The sequence below is a fragment of the Rhinichthys klamathensis genome, unplaced genomic scaffold (genome assembly GCF_029890125.1).
Source record: "Rhinichthys klamathensis goyatoka isolate OS25496 unplaced genomic scaffold, OSU_Roscu_1.1 h1tg000059l_1, whole genome shotgun sequence".
Lineage (NCBI taxonomy): Eukaryota > Metazoa > Chordata > Actinopteri > Cypriniformes > Leuciscidae > Rhinichthys > Rhinichthys klamathensis.
This window is the reverse complement of record NW_026606604.1, coordinates 10563102-10583018: the sequence shown is the minus strand read 5'-3', so window position 1 is coordinate 10583018 and position 19917 is coordinate 10563102. Positions and strand designations below refer to the sequence as shown.

Below are 19917 nucleotides of genomic sequence, written 5' to 3'. Positions count from 1 at the left end.
TTCTGTTCAAAAGTTATGATGATGTAGAGTTAGTTATGATGAAATAGATTAGATGCTATATCTCGGCAAAACTTGAATCTATCAAAACAAAACTTGGTAGACTTCATCAGCTCCATGATTTGATGGGACCTGCCAAATTTGGGAACTGTGCCACCTACAGGTCATGAGATTTGAAAAAAATACTATGTTTACGATTCCTTAGGACAAGCTGAATCCGATTTTGCAAGGATCAGATGAATCACCTGTCTGCCATTTTGAAATTTCTTTTTTTTTAACACTTTGACTTGTTGCCTAAACATTTGGTACACATAATAGACAGCATGCCATTAAAGAGGCTAAAAAGTTTAAAGACAGCGCCACCTAACGTTAAGAAGATATAAGGCTTTATACAAAAACACTGAAAATTGTTGTTCACCTTCACACTCTTGTTTATGGTGATCACTTCTCCGCTGCTGTTGGTAGTTAGCCCAAGGCCTGATGGGAAACTTCGTCGCGGAGGAGGAGGAGGCGGAGACTTGGACGGCTTGTCTGTACGATACCGTGGCACGGTCAGCTCCCCTGATCAATCAATCAATTCAATCAATAAACCTAATCATCTGTCTATTGATCAGTCAAATCATAAAGCTCTATTGCCAAAATAAGCCAGTTTTTGTCTTTAATAAAGCAATCAAGCGATATATTTGCAATTGTGAGAATCTATAACGAGTCAAGAAACACTTAAATTCTAAATCATAAGGCAGTTGTTGTAGTTCATGGTGCGGTTAATAATGTAATCTCACCCGATCCCCTGCGTGGGATGCCGTCTTTGCTGGGTGGTTTTGGTGGGATTTTGATGGGCTGATGTTCAGGTGTTAAACTGGGGGTGGAGGATGCTGAACCGGGCGCTGGGAGGGAGGATAGTTGGGGTTTTGGCGGGACGGCCGGTTTGGTGATCTGCTTGGCAGCGAAGTCCAGATCTGGAATGGCCTTCATCAGCTCAGCTTGAGTTTCCTCCAGTAGACGGTTGATGTCCTGAGCGCTGAACTGAGTCAAACTGGCTCTCTTCTCCTCCCAGTCTCGCTCCGCAGCCTAAAGACACACACCGTGATACACAGATTCACATTGATCAGCAACTTTAAATAAGTCCCACCCAGAGGGATGTCATTAAAAATAACAAGAAATTAAATAAGCGCCTTTAAAACATCAACTATAAATGTAATAATATCACAATCTTTACTAAACCCTCAAAAACAGCCTTCTGTAAATATTCATATCCTTTCTGACATCCATGCAAGCATTAATATAAAATCCAAGTGCGTTCATTACCAGTCGGACCTCCACGGACACTCCTTTATCAGATTCTCTGCGTATGGGCAGATCTTCCAGGCCGCTGGTCTTTATCGCCCCAGTGGAAGTGCCGTCCAGTTCAGGCATGAGGGGATCTGTTGCCCCGGCCCCTGCCAGCCAGTTTCCCAACGTGGTGCTGCCAGGAATACCACTGCTGCTCAGACTGGCACCAACGCCGGAGCCCAGCACGTTAGAAAGACTTGAGGTACCTCATAAAATAAAATTAATTAATTAATTAAATTAAAAAATAAATAATCAATCAATCATCGAACTAAATAACACATTATCCTGCATCCATCAACCAATAAATGTTCCATATTTTCTAAATATATCAGTTAATTAAATAAATCAACAGTGCTGGCTAGATTACTCACAAACTGTAGTCTATTACTGAATACAAATTACATGATAAAAATTGAAAATTAGTAACGTATCTATTACATTACACATTTTTTAGGTAACATAATCTGACTACTTTTTGATTACCTAACTTTTTTAATCACATTCATTTGAATAGTATAATCTTGATCCATACTGATAAAAAATAATAAGAGAAACGTTTTCCATCAACAATATTATGTCAGGGTTTGGAACTGCAGGGATGAAAATAAAAATAAACTTGAGAAAATGTGGGGGGGGGGGGGGGGGGGGGGGGGATGTATGCTGCGTGGCCTCTCAATTTTCCATTTTAATATGGTCACCTGACTTGTGGCCAGTCTGTGTTTGCAATTCCACAAAACTGTAAGACTTTCTGAACATATATAAGCAATAGGCTTTGTTTAGGAAGTAAAAAAATAAAAGATAAAAAAAGAATAATTGGGGAAAATCAATAAATTCTGAATAATTTAATGCTAATTTGTGTACATTTTAGTCATGTAATCAATAAGTAACTGTAGTCTGATAATGAGTATAATTTTGGGAATCTGATTACGTAATCCAGATTAGTCCTACCCAGCACTGTGATTCAGTTCATTAAAGAGAATGTGAAACTGGTGTTTACCTATACTAGAGGCACTCGTTAGACCAGGGTTTGATGTATTAGTGCCCATGGAGGCGGTCAGAGTGGCAGTGCCTGATAAGGTGCACCCTAGGTCGGGCAGATTTAGAGAGGGGCTGTTGAGAAGATCTAGATCAGAGCTCCTGCTGAAGTCAGCATCACTCGCGCTGGAAACTGAACTACTGAAGTCATCGGGTGTCCTCCACACACCTTCTGATACCTGCCTGTACACAAACACACACTGAGGAATTCTTCAGACATGGAAGTGAGCAGGAGTGAATGTTTATGTGTGTGTGTTTTACCTTCGTAGAAGGGTTAGGGTGTTGGTGATATTTCTGCAGCGTTTCAACAGGGCCTCCAGTCTGAGCGGTTCCTCTTTCAGAAACTTGACGGCCTCCACCTCCACCCTCAACACCACACGCATCTTACTTTGTAAATTGGGGAATTGATCTAAACACAGAAATTGTAGAACATCATAGATTGAATATATATATATCGAGACCAGTGTGGTTGTATTATAGAACTAATGACTATTATAAGCGAATCAAGATTTTATGGCGTTAACAAAGTAATCTGATTCCCAAATGAATGACTTTTATGAGTCGGTTCTTTTTAGTGAATAAAAAAACTCTGATTCCTGAGAGACTCATACTTAAGATCCAAATATTTTTAGTAAATCAAAAACATTGAGTTTAACCAGTGTAGTCAGACTTCCAAACAAATGATTCTTGAATCAGCTCTTTTTTGTGAATCAAAAGCATACTGTACAGTGCAACCAGTGTAGTCCCATTGCTTAATGGATGACTCTTTTTAGTCAATCAAAAACATGCAGCACAACCAATGTATCCTGACTCCTGAATCAATGTTCTGTTGAGTGAATCAAAAACATGTCCAGTGATGTCCGACTCCTTAAAGAAAGAATGACTCTTATGAGTTATTATGATTCCTGAAGTCATTACTTTTAAAAGCCATTTTTTTGTGAATCAAACACATGCAGCGGAACCAGTTTATTACGATTCCTGGAAGAATGACTCTTGAGTCGATCCGTTTAAGTCAATCAAAAACATACATCACAACCAGAGTAATCCAATTCACGGTCGAATGACTGCTGTAAACAGTTTTTTTTGTGTGAATCAAAAACATCCAGCGTGACCAGTTTAGTCTGAGTCCTGAACAATTGATTCTTGAATCAGCTCTTTTTAGTGAATCAAAAACATACAGCTCAACCAGTGTAGTCCGATTCTCAAACAGATGACTCTTATGAATCTTTTTTTTTTTTCAATCAAAAACATGCAGTCCAACCAAATCGTTAGCCTCATAGCATAATTGCCTAAGCCATGTTTATTTGAAAAATATGTCTGAGGCAATTATGCTATGAGGCTAACGAAATGCAGTCTGAATAGCTTGTTTTCATATGACGTCACGCCACTGCGTTGCCATGGCGCGAAATGCAAATGGAGGGCAGGAAGTGATTTGCTGTATTTAGAAAGCACTATAACAAACTCAAAATGCCTATGTTTTGCGTCGTTTATGGTTACTTAAATCGATCAAACCACGAGGAGTTTTTATCGTGTACCAAAAGTTGTTGTTCATAAAGGGGGAAAATTAAAGAAATTGACCGAAAAACTCCGGAAAAACGGCTTGCAAACCTACGTCTGCGGTCGGGAGGAGCCGAATGGGAAAATGCTCGTTTGTGCAGTGATCACTTCGTCAATGGTGAGTTAATACAACTTAAGTGGCTATGTTTGTGTAACGTGTAACATTTACGAACTTTGTAAAGTCAAAGTATGTCTGTAAGACGAGGTAGTTGCTGATATCTACCGCCTCGATGGCAGGAAAATCTTTCAATTCAGTTGAAAATCGCACCTCTTCATAACGTAAGGATCACGTCCAACATATGTTTGATTTTTTGTTTACATCTTTCTCTTGTAATAGCGTGTAAAGTAGTACAGTACGGACTTTCCTCCATCTCGTCCATTGCGCTCTTCACTCCCCTGCCCTCCATCTGAATTCCGCGCGTCATCATAATCACGTGACTGAAACCCAGCTATGAATGACTCTTTTGGGTCTCTGTGATAAACATGACACCAGGATAATGATATAAATGTGTGGTTCTGTATGCTTATAATTGAGTTCACTGTGTGCAGATTCCTCCTTTTCATCGCTCACTCACTCTTGAGGTCAGTGACGGTCTCTCCCAGTCTCCTGAGTTCCAGACTCTTCTGTTCTATTTCCTGTTCTGTCACCAGATGATGGTTAAGCCCCGCCCCCATCCTCATCTCCTCCACAGAGCGCTCCAGATCGCTGCAAGCACAGAGGAACACGTCGCATCAGGGGAAATAAATCATGTTTTTCAGTTTGTGTGCAGCATTTAGAGGTTCAGCAAGTGCTTCAGCTCACTGTAGCTGTTGTATAATAAGTTCTTCTTCATTAAGATAACGTAGCCTCTCTTCTTCAACAAGAAGTCGCTGACGCTGTAATGGATCTTCTTGTGTCCGAGATGCCTCGATCAGACACATTCCCAAATCAGACTCTGTCTGCCTCAGTAACGCCTGAACTGAATCCTGGTTTTGCAGCTGTAAGACATACACAGACATGCAAGCTTGTATGGATGAATAAAATAATGTTAGATATGATTTGAAGGAATAGATATATTAAAATTACACTTTATACAGTATAAATTTCCCATGCAATTGGCTGTAAAGCTCAAAAAAGTATAATTTATTAAAAACAAAAAAGATTTATTCTGTAAGACATGATTATTCATAATCATTTAAACACAATGAAGATGTCGCTGAAAGTTAAAAGTTTTGCCATTCATCTAGAAGGAAATTTAATTCCCACAACGTGCACAAGATTAAAAACACAGCAAAAAAGTAATATTTTTTAAATATAAAATAACACCAGCTGTCCCCAAAAATAATACACACTTGTGCACAAAAATATTATAAATAAAGTATAATATCTAAATAAATACATATAATATATATAAAGAATACATATATATTTAAAATTTATAATAAATAAATCTGACATTATACTATATATATATATATATATATATTATATATGCACACTATTTATTATTATTAATAAATAAAAATAAAAAACTGAATAAATATATATTATTTAAAAAAATATTGAATATATATATATATATATATATATATATGCACACTATTTATTATTATTAATAAATACAAATAAAAAACTGAATAAATATATATTATTTAAAAAATATTGAATATATATATATATATATATATGCACACTATTTATTATTATTAATCAATAAAAATAAAAAACTGAATAAATATATATTATTTTAAAAATATTGAATATATATATATATATTATGCACACTATTTATTATTATTAATAAATAAAAATATAAAAACTGAATAAATAAATATTATTTTAAAAACATTGAATATATATATATATATGCACACTATTTATTATTATTAATAAATAAATAAAAAAACGGAATAAATATATATTATTTTAAAAATATTGAATATATTAACAGACCTGTAATTGTCGTAGTTGTGTGAGCTGTTTGCGCAGTTCAAATGTGTGTTGCTGCAGGTCAGTAAGGTGCAGCTGCATCTGTGAACGGGACATTGCTATTGGCTGACAGACTCCAGTGGGCGGGGGGGGCATCAGGGCCAGAGGCGCAGACGGTGATGACACTACCAATCCACAGCAGCAAAAGGCATACATTAAACATAAAACTTACATAAAGACACATTTAAAATGTACTGTAATAGTGAAATCTGATCATCCATAAGCCTATAAGTCATTCCTATTTAAATGTCTGTTTCTCAAAATGTCTAATTTTCATATCAACCACAACAGAACAACAAAAGACATCTGATTCGGTCTTGATTTGTACAATACGAGTCACATCCAAAAACAAGCCCAACACAACTCAGTACACACTCCATCTACGATACATTGTATATTCATGCAACACACATTCAAATTCAGACCCTTATGTTTGCATATACATTCACACTGTCATATAATCTCAGAAACAGACTCTGAAGTGTTTATTAGATCCTTTTAAGAACTGGAAAAGGAAGAGAAAACATTACACTGACATTCAAGAGTGTTAGTGGGAGTTTCCACAAACAACAAGAACATTCCGGGATAATCCATAAGACAGACACATATGCAGTGCCTATAAAAGTGTACACCTCACTGGACTTTTTGTACTACATAATAATAATAATAATCATTATGTATTTAACTGAGAATTTCGTCACTTGTCAAGACACAGTGCTTTATAATTCTAAATAAAACATGTATGAAATTAATTAAACATAAAAGTCAAAGGAGGAGAATACGTTTTATAGACACTGTATACATACACAGAGGGTTTCCAAACTCCAGGATCTGGGATCCCTGAAAACAAACATTCTATACACACTCCTGACGCAAGATTGCAATGCACAAATCGCAATGCAACACAATCTGTAATGCAACAGATGTAGGGGAAACCGAGAAAGTGACAGACAACCAGACATACAGCAATATACCTTTTTTCTTTCTAAACCTTCCAGCTGAAATAAATAAAATATCACCAGTTAACTGTCCCAAAATAATATACTCTAGTGTACAATAAAGTATAATAAATAAAAATATAATATATACATACATACATATATTATTATGACAATATAATATGTCAGATTTATTCATTATAAATTATAATAATAAACATTATATAACATAAATAAGAATTTTTAAAAAAATATATATAATTAAAAATAATAATGTATTTATTATAATTTATAATTAATCTGACTTCATATTTAAAATAAATGGAAGTCAGTCCATTTATATTAAATACTATATATAGTCAGATTTATTATAAATTATAATCAATACACAAAATAAAGACCATAAAATATATAATAAATATTAAATAAATAAATAAAACTAAATAAATAAAATATCTAAATAAATATACATTATTTAAGAATAATATAATATAATATAATAATATTCAGTGTCTTATTCAGTATTCAATCAGGTTTAAAATGTTTACATGTTTAAATGTTTAGAAGACCTGACATGAACAAACACATTTTTCAAATTAATTTACATTACTGACACTCAAATCATGAACTCAATCATGAACTGCCATGAAACACAAATAATCATTAGCTAATGTAAACCAATCCAAACGAGCATCATTACTGATCATACTGCGGTCCTCGAGGACTAGGCCTGCTATCGTTTATCGTTTAGACAAGCATTCTTCAGTGCACCGCACAGTTTTGTCTTATTAACACCATGCATGATTCACTCATTTAATGACCTGTTAATTGATACGCCTATTCCGCATCACTTAAATGTTCTTGCGAACATTATTAGTTTAGTAGCAGCTATTCTAAAGCACAAACAGTTCAGGCCTTGTTGAGACATTACAGTCACCTATTGATGTCAATAAGATTCATTTTTTATTAATCTTATAAACTGAACAATGCTCATGCATTAATCTGATAGGCCTATGTTTCATTGTTTTCATTTTGATAGCGTTTGTTAGTGTGGTATTGTGTAAATCTCGCACAGAGGACAAAGATACCGAGCTTTCAAGAAGAAAACTACAGGCGACAACACAGATTCATTATTTATTTAGATTATGTATCTGTCAGAATGGATGTATTTATTTAGAGCTTTTCCCAATCTTCTGGATCATCTTAGGTTTTTTACACTATTGTAACAGTGTTTGCCACAAATGCTTAAGCCATATTCACACACATTCAAACAGTATAGTACTCACTCTCTGGTGCAGAGCAGTCGCTTGCTGTTTCTGCCTTCTCACTGCAAGACAAACATATTAAACACATCTTCATGGAGCACACACACACACACACACCATTTACATGATATTATGAGTTGCATGGACGTGCATTAATCAAAGAACCACATTAAAAATAGTGTTGACAGCTTTGACCATCATTCAAAAGTTTCAGGTTTGATAGTGATATTCAATGGTATTGAACTGAGGATCAGATTTCTTACGGGCTGTCTGGTCCACGGGTCAAAACACTCTGAACCAGTCCGGTTAGACTGGCTATCTGCTTCTCCATGGCCTCCATACGATCTCTACAAATATAAAATACCATTATACACATACAAAATTAGTAAAAATTTAAGTTAAAGCTGTAATATGGAGCCCTAAAGGGACATGGTGATGGGAAACAATTGAGATAGAGGAAAAATTATGTTTCGCGTTTGCCCTAGAAAGTTTGCATTTGCTCACAAAACTTTTACATACTATTGCAAAACTTTTTACGTTCCCAGAAAATCCCATTAAATAAAACGAGTGGGTGGATTTTTACCATTATAGGGTGGTTGTGTCCACACACTGCCGACACACATTTATGTTCATACACCATGTAAAAGTGAATTTTGCATTATATGACTAGTGTACCAGCTATTTTGGACGTTTCAGGAGAGTAGAATTGACTCTTACCTGGTTTCCTCGTTTCCAGGTAATGTTGAACCGTACACTGGCATCGGCCCTCCGTCTCCTCCGGGGCCCCCAAGCATACATATCTGCTCTAGAGGGGGTCCTCCTGGACGATTCTTGGGGCTCTCTATGTACACAGTGCCATCTTTACGAAACCCATGCCTCCCAGGGGACCCTCGTCCTGGGTGACTCCCGTACGGATCCCTGCCATCAGACAGTTTTTGAGGCGAGGCTGGAGGTAGGGTGCGGAAACCCATAGTGGCATATGGATCTGCGTATATGGGACCACCAGCCCTGTAGAGGGCGCCCTCGAGCTCACACTGTAATGCCGCGGCAGGGTATCCACCAATCGAGCGTACAGATCCACGGCGGTAAGCCAAAGCTTGCTGTGAGGCCACGCTGAGCCGAGGATCCTGGACCAGCGTGTACGGGTCTGCGTATATCGCTTCGTTTTTTAGCAACACCATGCTCTTCGATGATGATGTAATTTCCTCATCCGGTTTCACATCACGTCGTTCCAGAATTGCACTTGGGGAGGAGCAAAATGCAGGGTGGGCCTGCTGGGGGGCGTGGCCTCCTTGGTGGGTGTGGTGTTGGTGCTGATAGGGGTGGAGCTGTGGCGATTGATGGGGACCCGCGTAAGAGGACGGACGCCCACCAGTGTAAGAAAGACGGGACTGGGAGCGCGACGGAGAACCAGAGGGAGAAGAGGAAGACGGGAGTGTGTTTAAACGACGCGTGGGAGACGATTCCCTCGAGGTGTACACCAGTTCTCTCTGGAGAGAGAGACAGAATGGAAAAGAGGAAGACAGGAGGAAGTAAATGCATATGACATATGACAAGATAAATTCACAGCATCCGAACAGATCCTGCATGTTTTCTCTGTCATACACACACACACACACACAGTAGATTCTTCATCATCATCATGATCATCATCATCTCTTTATCTCATCACTATACTGTGAAAATGATGTAAAAGACTATGTAAAAATGTTTGTGAAAGAAGTCTCTTATGCTCACCAAGGCTGTTTTTTTTATCAAAAAAATATTTTCTATTTGAATATATTTTCAAATGTAATTTCTTTCTGTGATCAAAGCTGAATTTTCAGCATCATTACTCCAGTTTTCAGTGTCACATGATACTTCAGAAATCATTCTAATATAATGATTTGCTGCTCAAGAAACATTTCTTATTAGTATCAATGTTGAAAACAGTTGTGCTGCTTTATATGTTTGTGGAAACCGTGACAGAATTTTTTGATGAATAGAGTTCAAAAGAACAGCATTTATTGAAAATAGAAATCTAGTTACATTTTTTTAAATCAATTGAATGAATCCTAGCTGAATAAAAGTATTGACTTCTTTCCATTTATTTTTTTACTGACCCCAATCTTGAATAGTACTATTAAGTTTTAATGGTATCCATATATAAAAATGTTGTGTTTTAAGGTAAAAAGCATGAATTACCTTTGTATGAATAACAATTTATGAAGAAAATGTACATCTAAAATAAAAATACATGCACTTTTACCATATAATTAAGTTTCATGTAAATAATGTATGAATTACTATATAATTTAAGGTGAAAAACAATAAAAGATCTTAATCATATCATTTTTTTTATTATAATTAATTTAGATAATTTATGAATAATCTTTAATTATAATCTATTTAATGTTTTTGTTATTAGCTACCTACATTTTGACATCAAATAAATGATGAAATGTTAGTTCCACAGCTAACCGATGTTTTTCTCCACTGTCCCACACACTCACCCGCAGGTCTCCGTTGGCGATGTGTGTGTGGTGTACGGGGTGGGCTGCGTGCTGTGTGTTGTAGTGTGTGTCTCGTATCGGAGCTTCTCTGCAGTAGATCTTGATGAGGCAGCGGTCGTGAATGTCACGAGGGTCCTCCAGCTCGTAGAAGATGTTGCGCGCCTCGTCCTTGATGAGGAGAGCCGTGCCGGGCGAACGCAACGCGCCCATCGTCAGTTTCTGCGGGAACATGTGCACGATGAGCGCGTGAAGCGTCTCCATGCTGGTCAGCTCATGAGTGATGTGCACCCGCCGCGTCTCGTCACCAAACTGCAAAAACAACACCGCTAGAAAAAAGACAAAATAAATCGATTAAGCTTAAATGTCATATTCCATACAACAACACAACTGTGAGTCTATGTTGCTTTAATAAACAAATTAATTATCCGTTTTTTTTTTTTTGTTCACGTGCCTCGTAATCTTGAATCAAAATAACTTCCCTTCTCTCTTGCAGCGACATCTCTTCTCTTTTCTTTTCTGATGATGTGTTTACTGGTGTGAGGGCGGGGCAACCTGTCACTCACATGAGATTGACCAATAGCAAACCACAACCATCCCCGTTGACAAGTCCCGCCCTACATTTGTTCTTGTTCCAGAAGCCGTTTTACTTGGATATACATCAGAGGGAAGAAAAGGCTTTCACAACTTCCGTTTAATGCCGACTTTAATATTGACTAACTGACATTTCAGAAACGATATGGACAGCGGCAATGAAAACTATCACATAACTGTAAGTCTCCGTTACAAACAATAGACAACTGCAGTGATACAAGAGTGAAACGCTCTGCTACACAAAATATTTAATGCCACTTGTCATATTAGTCAAACTAACTGTATATAATTGATTTTGTCAGACTCAGTCTGGATAGTTGCATAACCGCTAAGAGTGTAAAAACTCCCTCGTCAATCCAGCCAGAACATAAGCAGCAAAAATGTCTCATGCAGGAAAATAAATGTATGTACACTTCATTTACATTGCATTCAAATTACAGTTTATGCATTCCCTGAGAATCAAACCCATGACACTGATGTTGCTAGAGCACCATACACTATATTTTAACCAATATTTCAGTCGGTTTAAGATTTACGCATTTCAATTGTATGAAAAAATTTAATATTTTTTCAAAGAAATTAATACTTTTATACAGCAAAGATTAAATAAATTTACAGTAAAGACGTTGATAATGTTTACATCATTTATTATGTTACAGTTTCCACAAAAATATTAAGCAGCACAACTGTTTTCAACATTGCTAATAATCAGAAATGTTTCTGAGGGATCATGTGACACTGAAAAACAGCTATTTGAAATTGTAATAATATTTCACAATATTACAGTTTTTACTGTATTTTTGATCAAATAAATGCAGTCTTGGCGAATGGAGAATTACTTAAGAAAGTAAGACTTAAATCTTACTGACCCCAAACTTTTGAACAGTTATAAATTAAGAATTTAAAATAAATGTGAAGTATTTGCTTATAATTAATTCAAATGGAAAAACTATTAAAACAAAATGTATAGGTTTTAAGCAATACAGTGTGGCAAACTTTTGCAATTTTATAACAAATCCGATTAAAAGTAATATAATGCATATTTCTAATTTAAAACATTTTTTTTGAATATTACTTTTTTGAGCATATTAACATAGCGATATTTACTTCAAAACCTACATCTCAGTATTTAGCATTAATGTCCTTCCAGAGGACTGAAAATGTGAACTAAACCCAATATGGAGGTTACTCTACACAACAGAGCAAAAAACAGGTCAGATAGAGCGAGTAAACTCAAATGGTGCAAGAAAGCTTGACTAACATAAAAAACAGGATTTTTAAATGCCATAAAAGTGTACATGTGGCACTGACTGTATCATACCTGGTGCTCTTAGTTTGGCTTGGCTGGGCGATCGAGCCAGTGGAAGACTCTGTCTGAGGATGTTGGAGCGACTGAAGCCCAGCGGAAGCTCAGCGTCGGCCATGCTTTCCAAACTCTCCGCAGACGCATAACAGAGTCGCCCTCCTGCCTGCTCGCCCAGCGCCTGTTGCTGGAGCCCCGCTGGGCCCCGTGGAGTCCTGGCCTGCAGGAGAGGGAGGAACAGTAAGGGTAATGATACCTCTGTGATGGGAAGGCAAAAGACCGTCTAGGGAAAATTAGGATGTGTGTGTGTGCCTGTGTGGAGTTGCTCTACAGTAGTGAAAGGAAACCCATACAGGCAAAAACATTCTCAAATCATGCTGATGACATGATCATATCGGCTCGACTGCTGCTGTCACTGAACCAAAAGCACACAAACCAAATGTGAAAACATTCTCAAATTCATAATTGTTACTCGTTATTGTATTTTTTACAAATATTTTTGAAAGAAGTCTCTTATGCTCACCAAGACTGCATTTATTTGATCAAACATACAGTAATAATATTGTGGAATATTATCACATTTTAAAATAACTGTTTTCTATTTGAATATATTTAAAAATGTATATTTTCCAGTCTTCAGTGTCACATGATCCTTCAGAAATCATTATAATATGATGATTTGCTTCTCAAGAAACATTTTTTATTATCAATGTTGTAAACCGTTATGCTGCTTAATATTTTTGTGGAAACCGTGATACTTTTTTAAAAATTCTTTGGAAAACAGCATTTATTTAAAATTTTGTAACACTATAAATGTCTTTACTGCCACTTTTGATTAATTCAATGCATCCTCGCTGAATAAAATGATTAATTTCTTTAAAAAAAGAAAAAGTGACCCCCAAACTTTTGAACGGCAGTGTATGTATTGAAACAGAAAAATCCATTTAAAATATCCATTTTAAATGGATTTTAAAACATTTTAAATATAAAAGAATGTATTTTCAATCACAAATCATATATAAAATTAGAGCTAAAATTGAAATAATATAATACAAACTAATAGGCTTTATGCACAGCTTCACTACTTCCTGAACTTCAGCCAGCCCTTTGTTTCCTGTCTGTCATTATTGGAGAAACTGATTAATCCAGGTGTGCCTGATTATTGTTACTGAGGCCAGGCGCACCTGGATTAATCAGTTTGTCCAATAATGACAGACAGGAAACAAAGGGCTGGCTGAAGTTCAGGAAGTAGTGAAGCTGTGGCATAAAGCCAATTGTCAAACAGAATAACAGACGGACAACTGCAAACACACACATTTTCAAGAGGAAATGTTTCTACTCACGCCAATATCTGCTTTCTAAATCTGAGTAAAGCACACGTGGAGGTCAGAGATGTGGCTGGACATAACAGTGACAGTTTGCAGTCGTGAGAAACCTTCTTGACCACACTCTTCCTGCGCCTCTGATTGGCTAAGACTATGGCTATGATCAGTATTCTGCCCAATCAGAATGTGTGAAGTCTTGACTGACAGGACAGATGTTTGCAGCTGTGCCCCTCCATGCCAAATTCCATGTGTGTTAACGGTCCTGAAATGCCATTCTTCTGAGAGATGTAATTGGGAATGTGTTCCAAGTTTCAAACATCTATTTGCAAACCAAATAAACGTACCAGTTTGGCGATATATTGCAGTTATGGACATGATTCTGGTGAGACTGCACCATGCAAAAGTCTCAGCATCATTGATTCCCTCATCTATCTCTATGGGCTACAGGTTAATGGCTTTACAATAAATCGAGCGTCAGCGTCAGTTCTGGCAGGCCAGGTAGTCAAGCTGCTGCTTATGCTATTTGCTATCAACACTGTCCCGTCAGCTGATCTGCTCCAGCTGAGCTGCATTAGCTGGTTAACTCCCCTCGCTGTTCAATGGCCAAGCTCAAACAAGGCGCCTTATTTTAAGCTCATTCACCTTGCTCATACATGCTTGCTGCTCGCTCTGCTAGCTCGCTGCTCGCTTCTGCTGGCTCGCTGCTCGCTTCTGCTGCAATATTGACACAGGACGACGTGATTCATTCTCCATTCATCTCTGAAAATCTTCACGAAGCTAAGTTCCTTTTTAATATTCATTGCTAAAAGCTATCAGTGTGTTGGCAACATCCTTCTTGTTAATGCTATTCGTGTGGCATTTGGGCTTATCTAACTAATCGTTTTCATAAAAATGCTTATGCGATCATATTGGCTACGTGCGTTATCTGTTGTCATTGGCAACTGATCGCGTTGCTCACGCTGGCTTTTACCACTATGCAGCGCAGATTCAAACAGCTTGCTGTGATAGGAATTCACTTCTGCGGACTGCCTCCGGACCGTATACAGCTCATTCTTACGCATTGTGCAACAACTACGGCGGTGACACGTACTCGCTCCGGTTTAACCCTTTAAGCTATGGGGCGGTGGTTTCTGCTGCTTACGAACGATACCTCCGTCCCGATGTTCGGGATATTCTTGACGCCCAGAAGCCATGAGCTCAAGTCTCTGATTTGTTTCGTTAATAAAACACATTTGATCATTATTTTGCTCGCGCTCTGCTCAGTTAACGCCCCTGAATGCGCTATCAGCTGTTCATTTATTCATCTAGCTCGTTCTCAGAGGTGGATTAATCATCTATCCATAGAGCTTACACTGTAGACTGTCAAACAGTAAATACAGATAATCTAGGTAACAGCATGTTTTAGCTATTGCGGTCTTGATTAGTCATTTCAGTAATTAATCAATATTTTTACTATTATAAATCGCTAAATCAATATTTTTACTATTATAAATCGCTAAATTAGGGCGGCTCAGTCGACACCGTTCGAGACACTCAATTTTGTTTTGGGGGGAATAGCTCGTGTGGTCAAATAATCATCCTCTGTATCACAGAGGATTGCCAGGTGTGGTTTTGTTTGGGGGGATATTTTAGCTCTCACAGTCTAAAACTGTGTGAGCGTTCCCTAATGCTGCTGCTGCTGTCCTCTGACTCTCTGCTATTTCATGGTGCTCATGAAAGGTCAGAGGACTCCCTGAACAGAGCCATACCGCCAAATTTCAATTCAGGAACATCAACCTGTTTGCAATCTATTCAAATAATTCTTAATTATTTTGTCTGTGTGTTCTTGACTTAATGGACCTGACAGAAATCGAGCGTCAGCGTCAGTTCTGGCAGGCCAGGTAGTCAAGCTGCTGCTTATGCTATTTGCTATCAACACTGTCCCGTCAGCTGATCTGCTCCAGCTGAGCTGCATTAGCTGGTTAACTCCCCTCGCTGTTCAATGGCCAAGCTCAAACAAGGCGCCTTATTTTAAGCTCATTCACCTTGCTCATACATGCTTGCTGCTCGCTCTGCTAGCTCGCTGCTCGCTTCTGCTGGCTCGCTGCTCGCTTCTGCTGCCCGCCACCTCCCCAGCTCCTCCTTATGCATAACGTGGCATTTGCTATGTCATGTTGCTGCTCTGTTCACAGGGGGATATTTTAGCTCTCACAGTCTAAAACTGTGTGAGCGTTCCCTAATGCTGCTGCTGCTGTCCTCTGACTCTCTGCTATTTCATGGTGCTCATGAAAGGTCAGAGGACTCCCTGAACAGAGCCATACCGCCAAATTTCAATTCAGGAACATCAACCTGTTTGCAATCTATTCAAATAATTCTTAATTATTTTGTCTGTGTGTTCTTGACTTAATGGACCTGACAGAAGTGTGAATTAACCTCATTTCCCTTTAATAAACACATTAATTAGCATGACAGCATCAACATGACAGCGCTCATTGATTGAGAAGTCTGGCTGTGTGTTTATGTGGCCGGAGAGGGAGGTTTGCTATTGACTTGACAACAACAAGGGAGTGTTTGATCCTGTAAAATATCAAATAATAGACAGATCATCTATCATATTTGATACATTAGGCTTTTATGGCTTATATAGGAGTATGATATACTATAATATGAAGCTTTCTCGCTCATGACAATTAACCTCCGCACACTCCCACACCAGACACACAACAAAGTAGCCGACAGACAGACAACCTTGATCTGATCTGATCTGGTTCACGTCTTGACTTTTCCTGGAAACTGAGATTTACAGACAGCATCTAGTGGGAAGTCGAGGAACTCAGTCCTTGTAATATTGATCCAGCTGTCATACGGATGCAAAATTGTTCACCTCAGTCAAAGGCTGCTGATCGATTGATCATGGGAGGAAAATGTTAATCCAGGACTGACATCTTAGGCACTGTAGTTGTGTGCAGTATGTCAGAGCTGTAGGGACTTGATTTAATATAAAGAACTGAAAGCTCATTCAATAATGCAAATGTGTAATGCACAGATGTACAAAAAATATACATGTACACACTGTAAAAAAGTGTTCAGTTCGCTTTTAGTAAACCCGTTGCCTTAAAATTAAGTAAATTTAACTAATTATTTATTTAATGAGAGTGAAAGACTGAAAAACTTTTTCACGCTCTGATTATCGCCCATAATGCTCACACATTTCTATTCATCAAAGAATCCTGAAAAAATTATTATCAGTTTCCACAGAAAAATGAGGCAGCACAATGTTCTTAACATTGATGATAATAATAATAAATGTTTCTTGAGCAGCAAATCATCATATTAGAATGATTTCTGAAGGATCATGTGACACTGAAGACTGGAGTAATGATGCTGAAAATTCAGCTTTGGTCACAGGAATAAATTAAAAATGAAATATATTCAAATAGAAAACAGTTCATTTAAATTTTAATAATATTTCACAATATTACTGTATTTTTTTTTATCTTAATAAATGCAGCCTTAGTGAGCAGAAAAGTGAGCATTTCTTTCAAAACATTACATCTTACCGAACTCTTCTTAACAGTAGTGTTTCTTACTCTCTGATATAAGTCCTGCTAACACTGAGTCCTTTTTAAAATATTTTATGTGATGTTTTCCCTTTGACATGATTGGACAGTGGTCGACAGGAAACAATTTAGAGACGAGGGATTCAGGGATCAAGAAACGACCCTCAAACTCGGGTCGTTTGCACATAAGCGCCCCAGTGTGATATAAACCCGCGTATTAATCTCCAGATCATCGGCCACATCCCTGGGTCCTTGAGCAAGACCCTTTACCCCAGGCAGAACTGTCCCAGCTATAAATGCAGTTTTAATTGCCCAGTATGAAGTGTCTAAATGGCAACTAATTATAAAATGTTGAATCAAATCTATTAATTATTGATATCCACTATTAATATTCAGACCTAACATACGCATGTGAGAAAATCCAGCAGCGATGAAAGTATCATGGACAGTTCTCCTGTAGTCCAGCATGCCGTCGGCTCATTGTTACACCTGGGGCCAATTTAACCAAAGCCAGCCATGCTTTTCCACATACCAGAACCTGTCAAAGCTTACAATTGTCATCCAAAGGAATAGACAGGGACAGAGCAGACTAAGAAAAAGCTGAAGTTTTTTGCTGAAAAGAATCTCAGGAACACTTCAGATCGAAGGTTTGTCACGCTCTCCGGGGGAATTGAATTGCGTCTAAGGCTACGTCTACTTTCATCTGGTTACAACTGGAAATGGCCTTTTCATTGCACAATACTCTCCATCCACACTAGAGTTTTCCAAGTTTCTTTTACACACTGAAACGTTGAAAAATGCTTAAATCATCTTACTGTGTATTCGCAAAACATTATTACAGGGCCCTGTGGAATACTTGATTCTGATTGGTCAATCGCAACATCCAGCGGTAGGTTATTCCCCGATAACAACCGGTAAAAACTGATAACACAGGCTCATATAGGGTAACCAAAGTCAGCGCTATACGCTTGCTATAGGAACGGTTTTTCTTCATGGAAGTTTTGCGTTAGGTGAGCTAATAAAATATTAAACCTCCGCTTCGCATCGGGGTTTATTCTGCGATAACAACCGGCTGGATGTACATTATCACTTACTGTACATTAAAGCTCACTGAGATGATCCCGAGAGACCAGACATAATACAGTTATCATGCTATTCTTCTGGCACCATCATAGTAAAATTTCTCACCACTTACTGGTGTGTCCAGATCGCACTTAATCGACATTCCATTTATTGTTTGTATATGTATAGTCTATGTATAGAGATTTGTTGTGTAGTATGTAATTTTTTTGTCCTGTTTTTTTTTTAAATGTTTTTTTCTTTGCAACTTTTTGGCCACCTATCTTGGCCAGGACTCCCTGGGAGAAGAGTTACTGTAACTCAATGGGACTATTCCTGGTTAAATAAAGGTAAAAAAAAAAAAATGATCTAAAACGCAATTGCTCTCATTCAAGTATTTTTGTCTTGTTTTCCAGTACAAAATTTTAAACATCCTTTACTTGAGAAGCAAGCTGATATCAGATAGTAGGGGTCTTGACTCAATATTTAAAGACCTCTTTATGCCAAAAAGGTTCTATATTAGGAGAAATGTCTCAAATAATTGCATAATACTCGTGTTCAATGGGTTATTTACATTTTTTATAATAACAAAGTGGCCTGGTTTCACAGACAGGGCTTAGATTAAGCCAGGATTAGGCCTTAGTTCAATTAGGGCATTTAAGTAGCTTTTATAAACGTGCCTATAAACATTACTGGTGTGCATCTGGAGTCAAAACAATGGCACTGACATATTTTAAAATATCTCAGTGCAAGTTGCTTTCAGTTAGCTCAATAAAGCATTTTAGTCTGGGACTAGCTTAAGCCTTGTCTGTGAAATCAGTATGTTTAGGAGCTGTTTAATTCATAAAATGTAATCAAAATAAAAAAAAACAATAAAAATTTTATTAAAACTAAATCCATAAAATGGTCCCATGATAGGAACCACGAAAAAGTTGTATATGCCTGAAAGGAAAAACCTATACTTCTAAGAGTGTAGAGAAAAGTAATGCGTTTACAAATATAAGCAGATGAGATAGACGTAGCCTAAGGCTGTACGGCTTGACCAAACTCAGGCCCAGGACGCTCTGTAGGGTCCTTTAACACCCGTCCTTTCTCTCTCTCTGAGCCTGTGAAAGGTATATCTCAGGTCTGGAGGAGTTCCAGAAGTGTTTCAATGCCAAAGATAGGAGATAAAGAGCTGCTCTCACTTCTCACATCTTGAAGACCTGCACGAGTCCCCAATGACTCCGGTGTCGTAGGTCGCATTTACAGTGGAGGTGAGTCAGTGCACTGGAACCTTGTGGAGGAGTTTGTCTTAAAGGTGGATTTCCAGGAAATGCATAGAGTCTATAAATAAATAATTTGCCATACAGTTTCCACAATCAAAAGAGCTGCTGGCTTATCGCAGTATGCACTGACTGGGGGTCCTTCAGGAACCATCGTGTGCACGCTTTAAAGCTAAATGTTACTCCCGGTGAGGAATGATGGAGCAGCATTTCACCATTCATAGACCAGCTGAAGTATTCATATATTTCA

General features: G+C 37.7%; 1 protein-coding gene across 5 annotated transcripts in view; it reads right to left on the bottom strand.

Annotated features, from left to right (window-relative positions):
- srcin1b (SRC kinase signaling inhibitor 1b) overlaps nucleotides 1-19917 on the bottom strand; it is a 57180-nt gene that overhangs the window by 10871 nt on the left and 26392 nt on the right. For 4 of the 5 annotated variants that reach the window (XM_056249385.1, XM_056249388.1, XM_056249386.1 and 1 more), the window contains 14 exons: nucleotides 12498-12699; nucleotides 10586-10911; nucleotides 8811-9583; nucleotides 8357-8440; nucleotides 8115-8155; nucleotides 6865-6888; nucleotides 5855-6015; nucleotides 4724-4899; nucleotides 4497-4627; nucleotides 2626-2773; nucleotides 2327-2547; nucleotides 1306-1535; nucleotides 780-1068; nucleotides 416-558 (listed from right to left, as the gene is read on the bottom strand). In XM_056249385.1, coding sequence (XP_056105360.1) covers nucleotides 416-558; nucleotides 780-1068; nucleotides 1306-1535; nucleotides 2327-2547; nucleotides 2626-2773; nucleotides 4497-4627; nucleotides 4724-4899; nucleotides 5855-6015; nucleotides 6865-6888; nucleotides 8115-8155; nucleotides 8357-8440; nucleotides 8811-9583; nucleotides 10586-10911; nucleotides 12498-12699 — 2949 coding nt within the window. The remainder of the gene's footprint in view (nucleotides 1-415; nucleotides 559-779; nucleotides 1069-1305; nucleotides 1536-2326; nucleotides 2548-2625; nucleotides 2774-4496; nucleotides 4628-4723; nucleotides 4900-5854; nucleotides 6016-6864; nucleotides 6889-8114; nucleotides 8156-8356; nucleotides 8441-8810; nucleotides 9584-10585; nucleotides 10912-12497; nucleotides 12700-19917) is intronic. The other variant, XM_056249387.1, reaches the window with a different exon arrangement.